The sequence below is a fragment of the Salvelinus fontinalis genome, chromosome 15 (genome assembly GCF_029448725.1).
Source record: "Salvelinus fontinalis isolate EN_2023a chromosome 15, ASM2944872v1, whole genome shotgun sequence".
NCBI lineage: Eukaryota > Metazoa > Chordata > Actinopteri > Salmoniformes > Salmonidae > Salvelinus > Salvelinus fontinalis.
Genome location: NC_074679.1, coordinates 41,090,092 through 41,110,521, shown reverse-complemented (window position 1 = coordinate 41,110,521; position 20,430 = coordinate 41,090,092). Strand labels below are relative to the sequence as shown.

Genomic DNA, 20,430 nt, shown 5'->3' with positions numbered 1-20,430 from the left:
GGTGTCCGCATACATTTGGCCATGTAGTGTATATTCAGGTGTACAGTAGGTTATCAATTTGACCAGTTTCTCACAGCAGGAAAATAATCCTGCATCAACAGGACATTTTTCTAGGGGTTGATAAAACATTTTATCCACAATCTTTCCATTTCATACATTCATTTTACACATGCATTTCACACATTTAGGAACCCCACTTCTCTTCACGTACAGTGGACATGGTAAACTATCTAAGGTGTCAGCCACAAACTAGGCATGTTGTTCACCAGACCTGTGTTTGGGGGGGGGGGGGGGGGGGCAGTTAGCCTAGTGGTTAGAGCGTTGGTCGCTGGTTTGAATACCTCAGTTGACAAGGTGAACAATCGGTCGATGTGCCCTTGAGCAAGGCACTTAACCCTTGCTCCAGGGTTGCTGTACTACTACGGCTGACCCTGTAAAACAACACATCTCCCTACACCTATCTGGTGTATGTGACAATAAAAAACATCTAATCAACATCAACTTCTTGGCGCAGCCTGGAACCAAAACTGTTTATAGGCTAGTAGAGGAATAAGGCCAGAATAACATGGCTCTATGGGGGCAAATTCACGAGGAACCAAACAGAACTTAATGGAAGTCAGCAGAAGCAAATGGAACCAAATGGCGAAGAACCCACTTGAATTTGTCCAATAAAAATTATTGTTTTTGTTGTAAAACGTTTTTCATTTGGAGTAAGCGGTTTCCGTTGCAAAACGTTTTGCAACAGTGTCCGACTGATGAATTCACCCATGCTTACAGGCTTGTAGAGGAATTAGGCTGTAGCTTGGCTCTATACGAGTCATTATCTTGCCGTGGTTCTGAATCCAAGCTGACTTTTGCTTGGATGTATGAGAGTCCGTAACGGCCCATGGTGCTAAATCCTAGCTGACTGTTTTACTCTCTGACATTATCTTACCCCTGGAGAAAATGTTGTTTGAAGCATCATGTATGGACAGAGACGGTTAGAGTCAATACACTGTGGTGACGCTCACCCTACACAACATTAATGTAGAATAACTCCCTTGGGCTATGGAGAGTACCAGAAACTCTCTCTATCCGCTGAGCTCTAGTAGCCACTACATCCAGCGGGGGGGAGGGAGAAGGGGGGGGGGGGGGGTGAGAGAGTAAGAATGAGAGGGGGGGGGGGGCATATACTGTAGAAAGGTAGAGAGTGTGTGTGAGAGAAGGAGAGCGAGAGGGAGAGCTCACACTGCTCTCCAGCCCATTTGATACCAGACAGATCAGATGTGACACAATCCTTTTTGTGTTTGCTTTCTTCTGGGTTCATTGTCTTGTTACATGAACCGTTTTAGTCTTACATTTAGTGTCCCTCCCTCTCGTTCCTTCCAAATCATACAAACCCCTCTATCCTCCCTTTCTTCCTCCCTCCATCCTATGCCCCTCTGCTCAAGTGGGGGGCACCCTCTTTTTCTGTCGAACTTCATTCCTTCTCAGTGGTTTGACGGTCTCCTCCCAGCTGCCCCGGGCCTTTTTCTTGGTTGACGAGGCTGATTCAAGCACATGTGCCAAAGGGCCAAATTAACCCAATTACCCTGGGCAGTCCAATCAGGCCTCTACCCCCTACAGCCCCCTTCAGCATCCTCTCCACCCCTCTATTGCCCTCTCAAGACCAAAATAATCACTGGATGGAGTGTGAGTGTGTCAGACATGGACTGAATTTGGGGAGGGGTAAGTGAGGGCTCTCATATGTAGGGCAGGAAGTGAGACGTCACGGTCAGTCTTAATCAGTTACTGAAGACCCCCATCTTCCAGTTCTCACCCACAAGACCAATAGACATGGACAAGAAATGAATGAGTTGAATAAACAGGCATTATCTACATACTTCTTACTCTCCCTCTCCCCTCTCTCTCTCTCTCTCTTTTTCTTTTCCTCTCTGGGATGGTGTTTAGTTCAAAAGTGTAAATATCACAAGCATTTTTACATGAAAAATGTCATGCAGATAGAGAGTGTGTAGAGAGATGACATTTTTCATGTAAAAATGCTTGTGATATTTACACTTTTTTGAGGTGTCACTGACGTTGATTCATTTTAAGTGAGGGTTTTTATATAACATGGCATGAGTAAAAAGAGAGAGGAAGCAATAAGACATAGAGTGATAAAGATGCAGCAATGACAGATGCTGAGGGCACAGGCAGTCCTGTGGAAGCCTCGGCCGTCTGAAGGACCCCACACTGTTATTATAGACTTGTGCTGTGCTGCTAGTCTAGATACTGCACCGGTGAGATGATCGCAAGAGACAAGTGTTCTTGCGTGCAGGGAATGTCTGGAAATGTCAACCTTGTTCAAAAGGTATAACCAGTGTAGTTCTCCAACTTTTAGGCCCACCTCTGCAAGCATAGAAGTTGTTTATTAAATGGTTGAACTGGCTGTTGGATATACACACAGAGGTAGTTGATTTGGGTAGAAGAGAGGGCAGTCGGGGTGAGAAATGGTACTATAGCGTAATGTAGGAGTTAGCCTTGACGTTCAGTATTGCGCACAGTTGAAGTCGATGTGTATTCAAGCGGCTGTGTTTTTTATGCAAAGTAACGTGTGTATTTTTCCAGACAGAATTTCCGCACACAGATTATCATATTAAAGATTTTTGAAATGCATGACATCAAACGTTCTTTCTGCTGTCGACTGCATTCTACAGGAGAGAGACTGCCTTTGAAGTTGAACTGTGGCAGAGAGAACACAGGGAGAGAGTATGCCCAGCCTTGCCTGGTGGGGTAACCAATAGCACAGCTAGCATTTTGTTGAAGCCGGCTCAGTTGATTAACCAATATTTGATTTCTGCTTCGGCTGCCTCAGAGGCATTGGGCTTAATGTATTTATTCTAGAGAAAAGCAGCAGGAACTTGTGAGGCCTATCAAAATCCTTTGGAGATGTCCCTGTAAATTCTAAGGTAGGCTATGTTGTGAGCATGGATTAAAAGGTGCAAGCAACGGGTAGGCTAGGACAATGATTGGCGCAGCATTGATGTGCTACTGACGGTGCGTCTGTTATTGAGTCATTCTGGAATAATAGTAGCATTCTGTAACAGTGCATGACTCAAATGTAAATACTTAATTCCTTCACACCAGCCTGCACAGGCCATCGTCCCCTCGGTTCCATTGCACAGCATTACATAACCTAGGATAGTCTACACACATATGCACATACGCACACCTGGATGCACGAGCGCACACACACACACACACTTGAGTATATATATATATATATATATATATATATATATATATATATATATATATATATAGTTGAAGTCGGAAGTTTACATACACTTAGGTTGGAGTCATTAAAACTAGTTTTTCAACCACTCCACAAATTTCTTGTTAACAAACTATAGTTTAGGCAAGTCGGTTAGGACATCTACTTTGTGCATGACACAAGTCATTTTTCCAACAATTGTTTACAGACAGATTATTTCACTTATAATTCACTGTATCGCAATTCCAGTGGGTCAGAAGTTTACATTGAGTTGACTGTGCTTTTAAACAGCTTGGAAAATTCCAGAAAATGATGTCATGGCTTTAGAAGCTTCTGATAGGCTAATTGACATCATTTGAGTCATTTGGAGGTGTACCTGTGTATGTATTTCAAGGCCTACCTTCAAACTCAGTGCCTCTTTGCTTGACATCATAGGAAAATCCAAATAAATCAGCCAAGACCTCAGAAAAAAAATTGTAGACCTCCACAAGTCTGGTTCATCCTTGGGGGCAATTTCCAAACTCCTGAAGGTACCACATTCATCTGTACAAACAATAGTACGCAAGTATAAACACCATGGGACCACGCAGCCATCATACCGCTCAGGAAGGAGACGCGTTCTGTCTCCTAGAGATGAACGTACTTTGGTGTGAAAAGTGCAAATCAATCCCAGAACAACAGCAAAGGACCTTGTGAAGATGCTGGAGGAAACAGGTACAAAAGTATCTATATCCACAGTAAAACGAGTCCTATATCGACATAACCTGAAATGCCCCTCGACAAGGAAGAAGCTACTGCTCCAAAATCACCATAAAAAAGCCAGACTACAGTTTGCAACTGCACATGGGGACAAAGATCATACTTTTTGGAGAAATGTCCTCTGGTCTGATGAAAAAATATATAACAATTTGGCCGTAATAACCATCGTTATGTTTGGAGGAAAAAGGGGGATGCTTGCAAGCCGAAGAACACCATCCCAACCGTGAAGCACGGTGGTGGCAGCATCATGTTGTGGGGGTGCTTGCTGCAGGAGGGACTGGTGCACTTCACAAAATAGATGGCATCATGAGAGGTAAAATTATGTCGATATATTGAAGCAACATCTCAAGACATCAGTCAGGAAGTTAACCTGTCTAGGATCAGCGTGGCGCTAGCGGCACCCCCCCCCCCCCCCCCCACTGAAAAACCAGTGCCGCGAAATTCAAAAAAAATATTTTTTTAAAATATTTAACTTTCACACATTAAAGTCCAATACAGCTAATGAAAGACACAGATCTTGTGAATCCAGTCAACATTTCCGATTTTTAAAATGTTTTACAGGGAAGACACAATATGTAAAGATGTACATCTATTACCTAAAAACACATTAGCATAATCCACCATCTTTTATTTGTCCACCAACACCAGTAGCCATCACCAATTCGGCTAAACTAAGATATTTATAGCCCCTAACCAACAAAAAAACTCATTAGATGACAGTCTGATAACATATTTATGGTATGGGATAGGTTTTGTTAGAAAAAAGTGCATATTTCAGGTAGATGGCATAGTTTACAATTGCACCCACCATCACAAATGGACTAGAATAATTACAATGAGCAACGTGTTTACCTAACTACTAATCATCAAACATTTCGTAAAAATACACAGCATACACGAATCGAAAGACACAGATCCTGTGAATACAGACAATATTTCAGATTTTCTAAGTGTCTTACAGCGAAAACACAATAAATCGTTATATTAGCATAGCACATAGCACATAGCAGCCCAGCATTGATTCTAGCCAAAGTGGGCGATAACGTCAACATCGCCAAAAATATATTAATTTTTTCACTAACCTTCTCAGAATTCTTCAGATGACACTCCTGTAACATCATATTACACAATCCATATAGAGTTTGATCGAAAATGTTTATATTTAGCCACCAAAATCATGGTTAGACAATGTGAAATGTAGCTCAGCTGGTCAGAAAATGTCCTTGCGCCACTTAGACAGTGATCTACTCTTATACATAAATACTCATAAACGTGACTAAAAAATATAGGGTGGACAGGGATTGATAGACAATTTAATTCTTAATACAATTGCGTTATTACATTTTTTAATTTATCCTTACTTTTCAATACAGTTTGCGCCAAGCGAAGCTACGTCAAAAAACATGGCGTCCTAAGCCACTAAAATGTTTCGACAGAAACACGATTTATCATAATAAAAATGTCCTACCTTGAGCTGTTCTTCCATCAGTATCTTGGGCAAAGGATCCTTTCTTGGGAGAAATCGTCTTTTGGTGGAAAGCTGTCCTCTTGCCATGTGGAAATGTCAACTGCGTTCGGGATGAACTGAAAAGCGTGCCCAACTTTTCACATCGTTGCAAAAATAAATGTCCCAAAATCGCACTAAACGGATATAAATTGCTATAAAACGCCTTAAATTAACTACCTTATGATGTTTTTAGCTCCTAAAACGAGTGAAAAGATAACGCTTGGAACAGGTGCGCGCCGGTGTCCTCTAGGCTCATGACGCAGCTCCCAAAGAATGACTAGCTTCAGGGTTTTTTCATTTGTAGGGCCTGTGAACGCGCAATCGACCCCGTTGGAATCGTCATCACGTAAAGGCATCCAGGGGAAGACGTAAGAAGTGTCCGTATAGTCATAGCAACGACAGTGCCCTTTTAAATGACTTCAGAAGAGTGGCCAACATTTCTCAAATCTGACTCCATGTCAGGGAAATTGCTGTAGAATGGGCTCTGTTCCACTTAGAGACAAAATTTCAACTCCTATAGAAACTATAGACTGTTTTCTATCCAATAATAATAATAATATGCATATTGTACGATCAAGGATTTTGTGGGAAGCCGTTTCAAAAATTACCCAATTAGCATAAATAGTCTAAACAGCGCCCCCATCCCCAACAGGTTAAACTTCTTATGGCTGCAATCCCGGTAACGGGATCGATATGACAACAGCGAGTGATAGTGCAGGGCGCCAAATTCAAACAACAGATATCTCATAATTTAACATACATGTGTTTTATACCATTTTAAAGGTAATCTTGTTGTTAATCCCACCAAAGTGTCCGATTTCAAATAGGATTTGCAGCGAAAGCACCACAAACAATTATGTTAGGTCACCGCCAAATCACATTTATCACTAACCTTTGATGATCTTCATCAGATGACACTCATAGGACTTCATGTTACACAATACATGTATGTTTGTTTGATAAAGTTCATATTTATATAAAAAAATCTGAGTTTACATTGGCGTGTTACGTTCACTAGTTCCAAAACCATCCAGTGATTTTGCATAGCCACATCGATTCAACAGAAATACTCATCATAAATGTAGATGATAATGCAAGTTATACACATGGAATTATAGATATACCTCTCCTTAATGCAACCGCTGTGTCAGATTTTAAAAAAAAAACTTTACGGAAAAAGCAAACCATGCAATAATCTGAGACGGCGCTCAGAACAATAGTCAAATTAGCCGCCATGTTGGAGTCAACAAAAAATAGAAATTACATGATAAATATTCCCTTACTTTTGATGATCTTCATCAGAATGCACTCCCAGGAATCCCAAGTCCACAATAAATGCTTGATTTGTTCGATAATGCCCGTTATTTATGTCCAAATAGCTACTTTTGTTAGCGCGCTTGGTAAACAATTCCAAAGTCGCGAAGCGCATTTCCTAAAAGCTGACGAAATGTCCAAAAGTTCAGTAACAGTCAGTAGAAACATGTCAAACGATGTATTGAATCAATCTTTAGAATGGTGTTAACATAAATCTTGAATAATGTTCCAACCGGAGAATTACATTGACTTCAGATGAGCGACGGAACAGAGCTCCCTCTCATGTGAAAGCGCATGGTTAGAACATGGTCAGGTCATGGCAGACCTGACTAATTCCCCTCTCATTCGGCAACCCTTCACAGTAGAGGCATCAGACAAAGTTCTACAGACTGTTGACATCTAGTGGAAGCCGTAGGAAGTGCAAACTCATTAAATCTCGCTGTGATTTCAATGGGATCTTGGTTGAAAATCGGCCAGCATCAGAATTTCCACTTCCTGTTTGGATTTCTTCTCAGGTTTTTGCCTGCCATATGAGTTCTGTTATACTCACAGACATCATTCAAACAGTTTTAGAAACTTCAGAGTGTTTTCTATGCAATACTAATAATAATATGCATATATTAGCAACTATGACTGAGGAGCAGGCCGTTTACTCTGGGCACCTCTGTGTACCTTTCATCCAAGCTACTCAATACTGCCCCTGCAGCCACAAGAAGTTAAATGTATTTGGCTAAGGTGTATGTAAACTTCCGACTTCATTTGTATATAAAGTTCAGCAGACAAGGTGAATTTTGGCCACAAGTCCTAACGAGGAGAGCTTTCTTTTATAACACCACACTGTGGTTAGAGGACGTTTGGAACGGGCCGGAGAGGATTGAAGGGGCTTCAGTCCTGTGTTCTTCTCCTCTTCTGTTCTTGACAGTTGCTTTGCTGCAGTGACAGAAGGAGAGATGAGAAGGAAACGACAGTGTTTGCAGTTTTTCTGTCATGCTCAGAACTTGGAGTGTGTGTGTGCGAAGGGGGGGGGGGGGGCTGATTTTGTGTGTGTGTGTATGTGTGTGTGTGTGTATGTGTGTGTGTGTGGATGTGTGTGTGTGTGTGTGTGTGTGTGTGTGTGTGTGTGTGTGTGTGTGTGTGTGTGTGTGTGTGTGTGTGCGTGTGTGTGCGCGTGTGTGTGTGTGTGGTTAACAGGCAGACGGCAGGCCTCCTTTGGGAGCTGTTCTAGACTTCACTCCTTGAGAGCTTGTGTTTTAAGGTTTGGAGTTTTTTGAGATGTAAGCCTGCTTGTCTGTCAGGTTAAATCGTGCTAGCTGCTGTAGTCACACTCCTTTTCACGACAGTTAATATACATGTATACATATTTTTGTGGTATTACACATTTTGTCTCCTGATGTCTGACCTTGTGTTAAAATTCCGGCCTGAAATGGACCATTTGAAGACAATAGTAATCCTTGATATTACGGCGCTGTTGAATTGGGCACCTGTGTCGTTCTGTTGTCTTGTAGGTATAGAGTGCCAGTAGTGACAAACACAGAATACATCAGGGATGTCTCCCAGATTCCAGACGCTTGTAACGTTTCCGAGAGGAAAAGGTCACTGTATAATACACTGAAAGGATGATGCAAATGATTCTTCTGATACCTGTCTAGTTGTCATGTGTGTATTGTGTGTGTATCGTGTTTCTATGACGTGTGCATTGTGAGCTTATCGTGTTTTGTATCGTGTAGCATGTCCATCCCTGCCGTGTATGCAATTGCCAGGTATCTTAACAGGGTAACAGGGCAACAGGGCTTGATGTTGGCCCCTACACTTCTTCTACACATTTGTCTCAAACCTAACGTTGTCGTAGTTTATTGGTCTGTTTCTATGCTCCTCGTTTTGATGGTTTGATGGTTGCGATACATATCCTTTCTAATGAATCTGTCGCCTGAGCAAATATGTTTTTTTGATAAAGTGTTTGTGTATTTGTCGGTGTGTGTGTGTGTGTGTGTATTTAGTAGATTACCATTCAGGCCATATCTCAGCTCTGTCAGGGTGCCATGGCTGCAGCCAGCCGCTTGCAGGATGGAGGTACTGGCCCCAGCTTACTAGGGAGAGGGTGGTTGGAGGAAAGAGAAGTCTGCCTCTCTTAGTAGTGGAAGGTACTGGCCCCAGCTTACTAGGGAGAGGGTGGTTGGAGGAAAGAGAAGTCTACCTCTCTTAGTAGTGGAAGGTACTGGCCCCAGCTTACTAGGGAGAGGGTGGTTGAAGGAAAGAAAAGTCTGTCTCTCTTAGTAGTGGAAGGTACTGGCCCCAGCTTACTAGGGAGAGGGTGGTTGAAGGAAAGAAAAGTCTGTCTCTCTTAGTAGTGGAAGGTACTGGCCCCAGCTTACTAGGAAGAGGGTGGTTGGAGGAAAGAGAAGTCTGCCTCTCTTAGTAGTGGAAGGTACTGGCCCCAGCTTACTAGGGAGAGGGTGGTTGGAGGAAAGAAAAGTCTGTCTCTCTTAGTAGTGGAAGGTACTGGCCCCAGCTTACTAGGGAGAGGGTGGTTGAAGGAAAGAAAAGTCTGTCTCTCTTAGTAGTGGAAGGTACTGGCCCCAGCTTACTAGGGAGAGGGTGGTTGAAGGAAAGAAAAGTCTGTCTCTCTTAGTAGTGGAAGGTACTGGCCCCAGCTTACTAGGGAGAGGGTGGTTGGAGGAAAGAGAAGTCTACCTCTCTTAGTAGTGGAAGGTACTGGCCCCAGCTTACAAGGAAGAGGGTGGTTGAAGGAAATAAAATTGAACTGGGATGAAATCAAACATGTCACCACAGAGACCTTGACACTACAGCAGGTGCTTTCAAAGCATGAGGGGGTTTTCAAAGAAGAGCTAGGGACATTAAAAGGGGTCCAAGCTACCTTTCATGTTGCTGCTGATGCTACTTCCAGATTCTATAGGCCAAGATCAGTTCCATATGCCATGAAGCCTAAAGTGGATGTGGAAATTGACAGACATATAGCAGAGTATATAAATATACCTGTCAAGTTCTCTGAGTGGGCAGCACCAGTTGTTCCCATACTAAAACCAGATGGTTCAATCAGATTATGTGGTGACTATGAGTCGACTGTAAATAGAGTTTCCTCTCTGGAGCAGTACCCCATACCCAAAGTGGAGGATTTGCTTTCAACGTTAACAGGCAACAGTTCACAAAAATGGACATGAGTCACGCATATCAGCAAGTGCTAATGGATAAAGTTTCACAGAAGTGCCTGACCATAAACACCCACAGAGGGATGTTAACCTGTAAACGCTTACCTTTCGGGGTCTTCTGCACCCAGCTATCTTCCAACGAACCACAGAGGGAGTTCTGCAGGGGATAGCCAAGGTAGTGGTTTACCTCGACGACATTCTTGTCACGGGAGTCACGAAGAAGGAAGGATCATCTCAGAAACATGGGTGAAGTTTTGAGGAGGATGGTTGGACGCCGGTCTCCGGGCTGAAGAGGAGCAAGTGTACACTGTTAGCTGATGAAGTGCAGTACCTGGGTCACAAGGTGGATGCCAAGGGGTTACACACTGTCAAAGCTAAAGTGAGGGCTGTTGTGGAAGCTCCAGCTCCGACAAACGTTAAAGAGCTGAAAGCCTATCTAGGCTTACTGAACTATTACAATCGCTTCCTCCCGAACCTCTCTACCCTCTTAGCTCCTCTGCATCAACTGCTAAGGAAGGATGTGGCCTGGAAATGGTCAGAAAGACAGGAAGAAGCTTTTGCAAAGTCAAAAATGTTACTGCAATCAGCAGAAGTGCTAGTGCACTACTCAGCATACAGAGATCTCATCTTATCGTGTGATGCCTCATCTTATGGTGCGGTGCTATCATACCGGATGGAGAACGGTGCAGAGAAACCTATCGGGTTCATGTCAAGAACGTTGTCGCCAGCGGAGAAAAAGTACTCTCTGCTGGACAAGGAAGGACTGGCTGTCATATTCGGAATACAGAGATTCCACAAGTACTTGTACGGGAGAACATTCACTATTGTGACCGACCATAAGCCTCTGATCTCTCTGTTCCATGAACAAAAGCCAGTACCACAAATGGTCTCTCCAAGAGTTCAACGTTGGGCTGTGTGGCTTAGGACCTACGAGTACAGAATCATTTACAAACCAGGTAGATACCATGGGAATGGTGATGCTCTGAGTAGCCTGTCCGTTCCAGAAATTATCATTCAGGAAGAAGAAAATGACCAGGTCTTGATGATCGACGTGTTGGATGATGCAGCGGTGAACACAGCACAAATCAGGCAATGGACTTCAAAGGATGTGACGTTATCACAAGTGCATGAATTTATCCTGAAAGGATGGCCTACAGTGACAGAGCCTCAGATCATGCCTTACCACACTCGCCGCTTGGCATTGAGTGTTGGAGATGAGTGTGTTCTGTGGGGTTCAAGAATCGTTATCCCACCACAAGGGCATGGTATGCTACTGAAGTTGTTGCATCAGTCGCATCCAGGTATGTCGAGAATGAAAGGCCTAGCGAGGTCATATGTCTGGTGGCCAAAGACCAGGATGTGGAAAATGAGGTTAGCCAGTGTGCAGATTGTCAGAGTAACAGGAAGTCACCCCCCCCCCCCAAAACCCCCCCACCGCGCCATTACATCCATGGGAATGGCCAGAAAAACCATGGACTCGACTACATGTGGACTACGCTGGACCTTTCCTAGGAAAAATGTTCCTTGTGCTGATTGATTCTCATTCATAGTGGATGGATGTTTCCCCATGAACACGTCCACATCATCCGCTCATCAATATCTATATCAGTAGAATAGACCTAGTTGCACCATATCAATACCTATATCAGTAGAATAGACCTAGTTACAACCCATCAATATCTGTAGAATAGACCTAGTTACAATCCATCAATATCTATATCAGTAGAATAGACCTAGTTACAACCCATCAATATATATATCAGTAGAATAGACCTAGTTACAATCATCAATATCTATATCAGTAGAATAGACCTAGTTACAACCATCAATATCTATATGAGTAGAATATACCTAGTTACAACCCATCAATATCTATATCAGTAGAATAGACCTAGTTACAACCATCAATATCTATATGAGTAGAATAGACCTAGTTACAACCCATCAATATCTATAGAATAGACCTAGTTACAACCATCAATATCTATATGAGTAGAATATACCTAGTTGCAACCCATTAATATCTATATCAGTAGAATACACCTAGTTACAACCCATCAATATCTGTAGAATAGACCTAGTTACAACCCATCAATATCTATAGAATAGACCTAGTTACAACCATCAATATCTATATGAGTAGAATATACCTAGTTGCAACCCATTAATATCTATATCAGTAGAATAGACCTAGTTACAACCCATTAATATCTATATCAGTAGAATAGACCTAGTTACAACCCATCAATATCTATATCAGTAGAATAGACCTAGTTACAACCATCAATATCTATATGAGTAGAATATACCTAGTTACAACCCATCAATATCTATATCAGTAGAATAGACCTAGTTACAACCATCAATATCTATATGAGTAGAATATACCTAGTTACAACCCATCAATATCTATATCAGTAGAATAGACCTAGTTACAACCCATCAATATCTATATCAGTAGAATAGACCTAGTTACAACCATCAATATCTATATCAGTAGAATAGACCTAGTTACAACCCATCAATATATTAATTGAATAATATGAACCACTCTTTCACAGGATGTTTGAAATCTTCAACAGCTTTATAAAATATAAAATATTAAATAGGTTACTGAATAGATACATGTCAAATATGTTTACAGTTTTAGAAAAACAAACAATTTGTATATCCTGGACATAGTACATTACATTGAACCTCCTCCATACCAATCTCAGATAGGGTATTAACCTAGTACATTACATTGATCCTCCTCTATACCAATCTCAGATAGGGTATTAACCTAGTACATTACATTGATCCTCCTCTATACCAATCTCAGATAGGGTATTAACCTAGTACATTACATTTAACCTCCTCCGTACCAATCTCAGATGAACCTAGTACATTACATTGATCCTCCTCTATACCAATTTCAGACAGGGTATCAACATGCCTGACAAGGTCTGCACCACTAATGGCAACCTATTCCCTTTATAGTGCACCACCAAGGGTTAGGGTGTTAGGGGGTGATGGTGGTTGATGACATCGTCGTCGTCTTGGCAGCAGTCGATCTGCTCTCAATCTTGGTCACATGACTCTGGACCCAGGCTTCAGAAGGGTCAACACAAAAGGTCTTCCCTTTCTTTGTGGTGAAACTGCAACAGATACACAACACATTGTCTCTCAGAACATCCAGTCTATAATATGAATGCTCCATCTTGTCTTGTACAGTGTAGCCTGGATGTAGCCTGGTTCCAGATGTGTTTGTGCTATCATGCCAACTCCTTGTTACTCCTGGTCATGTTTGGCATGACAAGGACTTGACGTGAAGGCACAAACAGATCTGGGACCAGGCTACCCCAGATGTTTCCAGTTTACAGTAGACTATGTTTACTTACATCAGTGCTTTGCGAGGGCAGCTACTGGAGGTTGTTCTGAGAGAAACCACTCGTTGAAGAGGGATCCTCGCGCTGAATTTCATACAGCATTCAGTTGCAGTGTCCAACGCGATGACTCCTGTAAACAAATGATCATAAACCACAGTTAACATCAAGATCTCCAGGTGGGTCTCCAACAGCGTATTACACAACATGGCTACTCCGCACGCACGCACGCACGCACGCACGCACGCACGCACGCACGCACGCACACACACACACACACACACACACACACACACACACACACACACACACACACACACACACACACACACACACACACACACACACACACACACACACACACACACACACACACCTGCAGAAGTCGTATGCAGGGAGCAGAGCAGTCCCAGGAGGAGTAGAGCAGTCAGGGTCTTCATGGTTCAGAGATGGTTGAGATGCTGAAGATTGTATTGTCTGAGATGGTCTCTGATGCTCTGGTCTCTGGTCTCTGATGCTCTGGTCTCTGATGCTCTGGTCTCTGATGCTCTGGTCTCTGATGTTCTGGTCTCTGATGCTCTGGTCTGGTTCTGTGTCAGAAGTCTAGCTGATGCTCTTGTTCTATGTCTGAGGTCTGATCTGACCTGTCTTTTATACAGAGAGCTGGTCCATCAGACCCATTGACAATTGATGAAGGAATCTCCCCTCTATTCCTTCATGCACTTTGAATATCTTTCTAAGAACCAACATTCTGCCCTTCAGGTTCCTCTTCTTCAATTCTCTGTAACTCTGCTTCCTCCAGGATGTTCAGTAGCGCTGCTATTTTCTGAAATACGCAGAATACATTTACAAGAAAATTGCATATAAAAGGAAGGCTATTAAAGTGGACTATATACTATGATACATTACATCCAAATACAACAACTATTCAGACTGAATTAAATTATCTACATCATAAGCAACTAGTATATACAGTAAGTGATCCTTTAATTTAACTATGTATCTTTCACCTTTTAAATGCAGATATTAGGCTGTGTCCATATTGATAAAAACAACCTGTATTGCTGTTGTCACTCGGTAGTCTTTCTAAGATCCTGCCTACCCAGATCTCTTCTCATCATCTTCCCCTTTCCTGTGCTTTAATGCCTCAGTGTTTGCAGCAAAATCCTTCAAACATGTTACTGCTTATTAAATCCATACACAGACAGTGTGTATTATTTCCAATTAATTCAGATATTAAAAGTAATTTTTATTTAGAAGAATTATAAATAATGAGGGCTACAATATTGGTCCCTGTAGGCTGCCCACATTCGGCAAACAAGCAATTTGCTCATCGGCTCCACGATGGTCCTCAAGACAAGTGGCCCCAAGGCAGGTGGCCCCAAGGCAGGTGTCCCCAAGGCAGGTGGCCCCAAAGCAGGTGGCCCCAAGACAAGTAGCCCCAAGACAGGTGGCCCCAAGGCAGGTGGCCCCAAGGCAGGTGTCCCCAAGGCAGGTGGCCCCAAAGCAGGTGGCCCCAAGACAAGTAGCCCCAAGACAGGTGGCCCCAAGGCAGGTGGCCCCAAGGCAGGTGGCCCCAAGACAGGTGGCCCCAAGGCAGGTGGCCTCAAGACAAGTAGCCCCAAGGCAGGTGGCCCCAAGGCAGGTGGCCCCAAGACAAGTGGCCCCAAGGCAGGTGGCCCCAAGGCAGGTGGCCCCAAGACAGGTGGTCCCAAGACAGGTGGCCCCAAGACAGGTGGCCCCAAGGCAGGTGGCCCCAAGGCAGGTGGCCCCAAGGCAGGTGGCCCCAAGGCAGGTGGCCCCAAGGCAGGTGGCCCCAAGACAGGTGGCCCCAAGGCAGGTGGCCCCAAGGCAGGTGGTCCCAAGGCAGGTGGCCCCAAGACAAGTGGCCCCAAGGCAGGTGGCCCCAAGGCAGGTGGCCCCAAGGCAGGTGGCCTCAAGACAAGTGGCCCCAAGATAGGTGGCCCCAAGGCAGGTGGCCCCAAGGCAGGTGGCCCCAAGGCAGGTGGCCCCAAGACAGGTGGCCCCAAGCCAGGTGGCCCCAAGGCAGGTGGCCCCAAGACAGGTGGTCCCAAGGCAGGTGGCCCCAAGACAGGTGGCCCCAAGGCAGGTGGTCCCAAGGCAGGTGGCCCCAAGCCAGGTGGCCCCAAGACAGGTGGCCCCAAGCCAGGTGGCCCCAAGGCAGGTGGCCCCAAGACAGGTGGCCCCAAGGCAGGTGGCCCCAAGGCAGGTGGTCCCAAGGCAGGTGGCCCCAAGACAAGTGGCCCCAAGGCAGGTGGCCCCAAGGCAGGTGGCCCCAAGGCAGGTGGCCCCAAGACAGGTGGCCCCAAGGCAGGTGGCCCCAAGGCAGGTGGCCCCAAGGCAGGTGGCCCCAAGACAAGTGGCCCCAAGGCAGGTGGCCCCAAGGCAGGTGGCCCCAAGGCAGGTGGCCTCAAGACAAGTGGCCCCAAGATAGGTGGCCCCAAGGCAGGTGGCCCCAAGGCAGGTGGCCCCAAGGCAGGTGGCCTCAAGGCAGGTGGCCCCAAGGCAGGTGGCCCCAAGGCAGGTGGCCCCAAGGCAGGTTGCCCCAAGACCGGTGAGAAGAAGAACTGTGTGCAAACCATGTCCCAAAATATTCTAATGAGCCCCCGCCTCAACACTATGAAGTAGCTGGGCTTGATGTGGACTAGCCCATTGGGCTGATGTAGACTTGATGTGGGCTTGGTGTGGGATATCCCATTGGGATGGTGTGGGCTTGGTGTGGGCTTGGTGTGGACTAGCCCATTGGGATGGTGTGGGCTTGATGTGGACTAGCCCTTGGGATGGTGTGGGCTTGGTGTGAACTAGCCCATTGGGATGGTGTGGGCTTGGTGTGGGCTTGATGTGGACTAGCCCATTGGGATGGTGTGGGCTTGGTGTGGGCTTGGTGTGGACTAGCCCATTGGGATGGTGTGGGCTTGGTGTGGGCTTGGTGTGAACTAGCCCATTGGGATGGTGTGGGCTTGGTGTGGACTAGCCCATTGGGATGGTGTGGGCTTGGTGTGAACTAGCCCATTGGGATGGTGTGGGCTTGATGTGGACTAGCCCATTGGGATGGTGTGGGCTTGGTGTGGACTATCCCATTGGGATGGTGTGGGCTTGGTGTGGACTAGCCCATTGGGATGGTGTGGGCTTGGTGTGGACTAGCCCATTGGGATGGTGTGGGCTTGGTGTGGACTAGCCCATTGGGATGGTGTGGGCTTGGTGTGGACTAGCCCATTGGGGTGGTGTGGGCTTGGTGTGGACTAGCCCATTGGGATGGTGTGGGCTTGGTGTGGACTAGCCCATTGGGCTGGTGTGTGCTTGGTGTGGACTAGCCCATTGGGCTGGTGTGTGCTTGGTGTGGACTAGCCCTTTGGGATGGTGTGGGCTTGGTGTGGACTAGCCCATTGGGCTGGTGTGGGCTTGGTGTGGACTAGCCCATTGGGCTGGTGTGGGCTTGGTGTGGACTAGCCCTTTGGGATGGTGTGGGCTTGGTATGGACTAGCCCATTGGGCTGGTGTGGGCTTGGTGTGGGCTTGGTATGGACTAGCCCATTGGGATGGTGTGGGCTTGGTGTGGACTAGCCCATTGGGCTGGTGTGGGCTTGGTGTGGACTAGCCCATTGGGCTGGTGTGGGCTTGGTGTGGACTAGCCCATTGGGCTGGTGTGGTCTTGGTGTGGACTAGCCCATTGGGCTGGTGTGGGCTTGGTGTGGACTAGCCCATTGGGATGGTGTGGGCTTGGTGTGGACTAGCCCATTGGGATGGTGTGGGCTTGGTGTGGACTAGCCCATTGGGATGGTGTGGGCTTGGTGTGGACTAGCCCATTGGGCTGGTGTGGGCTTGGTGTGGACTAGCCCATTGGGATGGTGTGGTCTTGGTGTGGTCTTGGTGTGGACTAGCCCATTGGGATGGTGTGGGCTTGGTGTGGACTAGCACGTTGGGCTGGTGTGGGCTTGGTGTGGACTAGCCCATTGGGATGGTGTGGGCTTGGTGTGGACTAGCCCATTGGGATGGTGTGGGCTTGGTGTGGACTAGCCCATTGGGATGGTGTGGGCTTGGTGTGGACTAGCCCGTGCCCACATGGGGCCAATGGGGTCATGTTTGCTGGGTGATAACTGTATTTTGTTTCAATTAATTGATTCATAAATTCATTCATTTGTTAATATATTCATTCATTCATTCATTCACTTCTCTGAGAAGAGATTTTAAAATACTTTTTGACATTTGCTTGCCTGTGCAGTTACTGTCAGTCCCTCCCTGTGTCCACCAGTAACTCTGTGCAGTACTGTGAACTCTGGCTTCGAGTTATTACAAACATTTTGAGAATGACAATGAGAGAAGAGTGCTGCCAATGTCTGTTCTTAGAAAACCTGCAGTCATTTGCCTCATACGAGGTTCTAATGACAGAATGGGGAAGTGAGAGTTAATTAAAAATAGACGTCTCTCTTTACTTGAATCTTTCTGATCTGGAATGAAACAGGATTCTTGGTTCAGTGAATGTGTCGCTAAATATGCATCTTCAATTAAACCTTATTTATGTCACACCCTGATCTGTTTCACCTGTCTTTGTGATTGTCTCCACCCCCCCTCCAGGTGTCGCCCATCTTCCCCATTATCCCGTATGTATTTATACCTGTGTTCTCTGTTTGTCTGTTGCCAGTTCGTCTTGTTTGTCAAGCCAACCAGCGTTTTTGTGTCAGCTTTTCCCCAGTCTCTCTTCTCTTGTCCTCCTGGTTTTTGACCCTCGCCTGTCCTGACCCTGTACCTGCCCGTCTGACCACTCTGCCTGACCCCTGACCCTGAGCAGGCCTGCTGTCCTGTACTATTGCCTCTTTTGCTGCTATAAACATTGTTACTTTGACACGGTCTGCATCTGGTTCTTACCTTGGGCCCTGATAATTAAATTATATAGATAGAGAGACATGGGTCAGTCAGTATGATTGTATAACCAGATGGGTCAGTCAGTATGATTGTATAACCAGATGGGTCAGTCAGTATGATTGTAGAACCAGATGGATCAGTCAGTAGGATTGTATAACCAGATGGGTCAGTCAGTATGATTGTATAACCAGATGGGTCAGCCAGTATGATTGTATAACCAGATGGGTCAGTCAGTATGATTGTACAACCAGATGGGTCAGTCAGTATGATTGTATAACCAGATGGGTCAGTCAGTATGATTGTATAACAGATGGGTCAGTCAGTATGATTGTATAACAGGTCTTCTGTCATTTTGAATACAGAACATAATGGAATAATTTTTCTAGAATTTCTTGAAAATATATTTTACAGTTAAAGTTAAAGGCTGTTTCTGCTGAGTGTGAAGTTGGTGTGAGTGTGGAGAGAGATACAGACAGTACAGTAGTCTAGTGAAGTTGGTGTGAGTAGAGATACAGAGAGTACAGTAGTCTAGTGAAGTTGGTGTGAGTGTAGAGAGAGATACAGAGAGTACTGTAGTCTAGTGAAGTTGGTGTGAGTGTAGAGAGAGATACAGAGAGTACTGTAGTCTAGTGAAGTTGGTGTGAGTGTGAGTAGAGATACAGAGAGTACTGTAGTCTAGTGAAGTTGGTGTGAGTGTGAGTAGAGATACAGAGAGTACAGTAGTCTAGTGAAGTTGGTGTGAGTGTGAGTAGAGATACAGAGAGTACAGTAGTCTAGTGAAGTAGGTGTGAGTGTGGGGAGAGATACAGAGAGTACTGTAGTCTAGTGAAGTTGGTGTGAGTGTAGAGAGAGATACAGAGAGTACAGTAGTCTAGTGAAGTTGGTGTGAGTGTGGAGAGAGATACAGAGAGTATTGTAGTCTAGTGAAGTTGGTGTGAGTGTGAGTAGAGATACAGAGAGTACTGTAGTCTAGTGAAGTTGGTGTGAGTGTGGAGAGAGATACAGAGAGTACTGTAGTCTAGTGAAGTTGGTGTGAGTGTGAGTAGAGATACAGAGAGTACTGTAGTCTAGTGAAGTTGGTGTGAGTGTGAGTAGAGATACAGAGAGTACTGTAGTCTAGTGAAGTTGGTGTGAGTAGAGATACAGAGAGTACTGTAGTCTAGTGAAGTTGGTGTGAGTGTGGGGAGAGATACAGAGAGTACAGTAGTCTAGTGAAGTTGGTGTGAGTGTGGAGAGAGATACAGAGAGTACAGTAGTCTAGTGAAGTTGGTGTGAGTGTGGGGAGAGATACAGAGAGTACAGTAGTCTAGTGAAGTTGGTGTGAGTAGAGATACAGAGAGTACTGTAGTCTAGTGAAGTTGGTGTGAGTGTGGGGAGAGATACAGAGAGTACAGTAGTCTAGTGAAGTTGGTGTGAGTGTGGAGAGAGATACAGAGAGTACAGTAGTCTAGTGAAGTTGGTGTGAGTGTGAGTAGAGATACAGAGAGTACTGTAGTCTAGTGAAGTTGGTGTGAGTAGAGATACAGAGAGTACAGTAGTCTAGTGAAGTTGGTGTGAGTGTGGGGAGAGATACAGAGAATACAGTAGTCTAGTGAAGTTGGTGTGAGTGTGGAGAGAGATACAGAGAGTACTGTAGTCTAGTGAAGTTGGTGTGAGTAGAGATACAGAGAGTACAGTAGTCTAGTGAAGTTGGTGTGAGTAGAGATACAGAGAGTACTGTAGTCTAGTGAAGTTGGTGTGAGTGTGGGGAGAGATACAGAGAGTACTGTAGTCTAGTGAAGTTGGTGTGAGTAGAGATACAGAGGGTACTGTAGTCTAGTGAAGTTGGTGTGAGTGTGGGGAGAGATACAGAGAGTACTGTAGTCTAGTGAAGTTGGTGTGAGTAGAGATACAGAGAGTACTGTAGTCTAGTGAAGTTGGTGTGAGTGTGGGGAGAGATACAGAGAGTACTGTAGTCTAGTGAAGTTGGTGTGAGTAGAGATACAGACAGTACAGTAGTCTAGTGAAGTTGGTGTGAGTGTGAGTAGAGATACAGAGAGTACTGTAGTCTAGTGAAGTTGGTGTGAGTGTGGGGAGAGATACAGAGAGTACTGTAGTCTAGTGAAGTTGGTGTGAGTGTGGGGAGAGATACAGAGAGTACTGTAGTCTAGTGAAGTTGGTGTGAGTGTGGGGAGAGATACAGAGAGTACTGTAGTCTAGTGAA

At 45.1% G+C, this 20,430-nt stretch overlaps 2 protein-coding genes across 25 annotated transcripts in view; one reads left to right on the top strand and one right to left on the bottom strand.

The window, feature by feature from the left end:
- Positions 1 to 20,430, top strand: part of nrxn3a (neurexin 3a) — a 444,245-nt gene that overhangs the window by 62,680 nt on the left and 361,135 nt on the right. The gene's annotated exons all lie outside the window — the stretch shown is intronic.
- LOC129811994 (C-C motif chemokine 13-like) lies at positions 12,591 to 13,955 on the bottom strand. Its single transcript, XM_055863858.1, has 3 exons — positions 13,721 to 13,955; positions 13,360 to 13,477; positions 12,591 to 13,116 (listed from the first exon to the last, which is right to left on the bottom strand). The coding sequence occupies exons 1-3, from the start codon at positions 13,782 to 13,784 to the stop codon at positions 12,981 to 12,983; spliced, it is 318 nt and encodes a 105-aa protein (XP_055719833.1). The 5' UTR covers positions 13,785 to 13,955; the 3' UTR covers positions 12,591 to 12,980.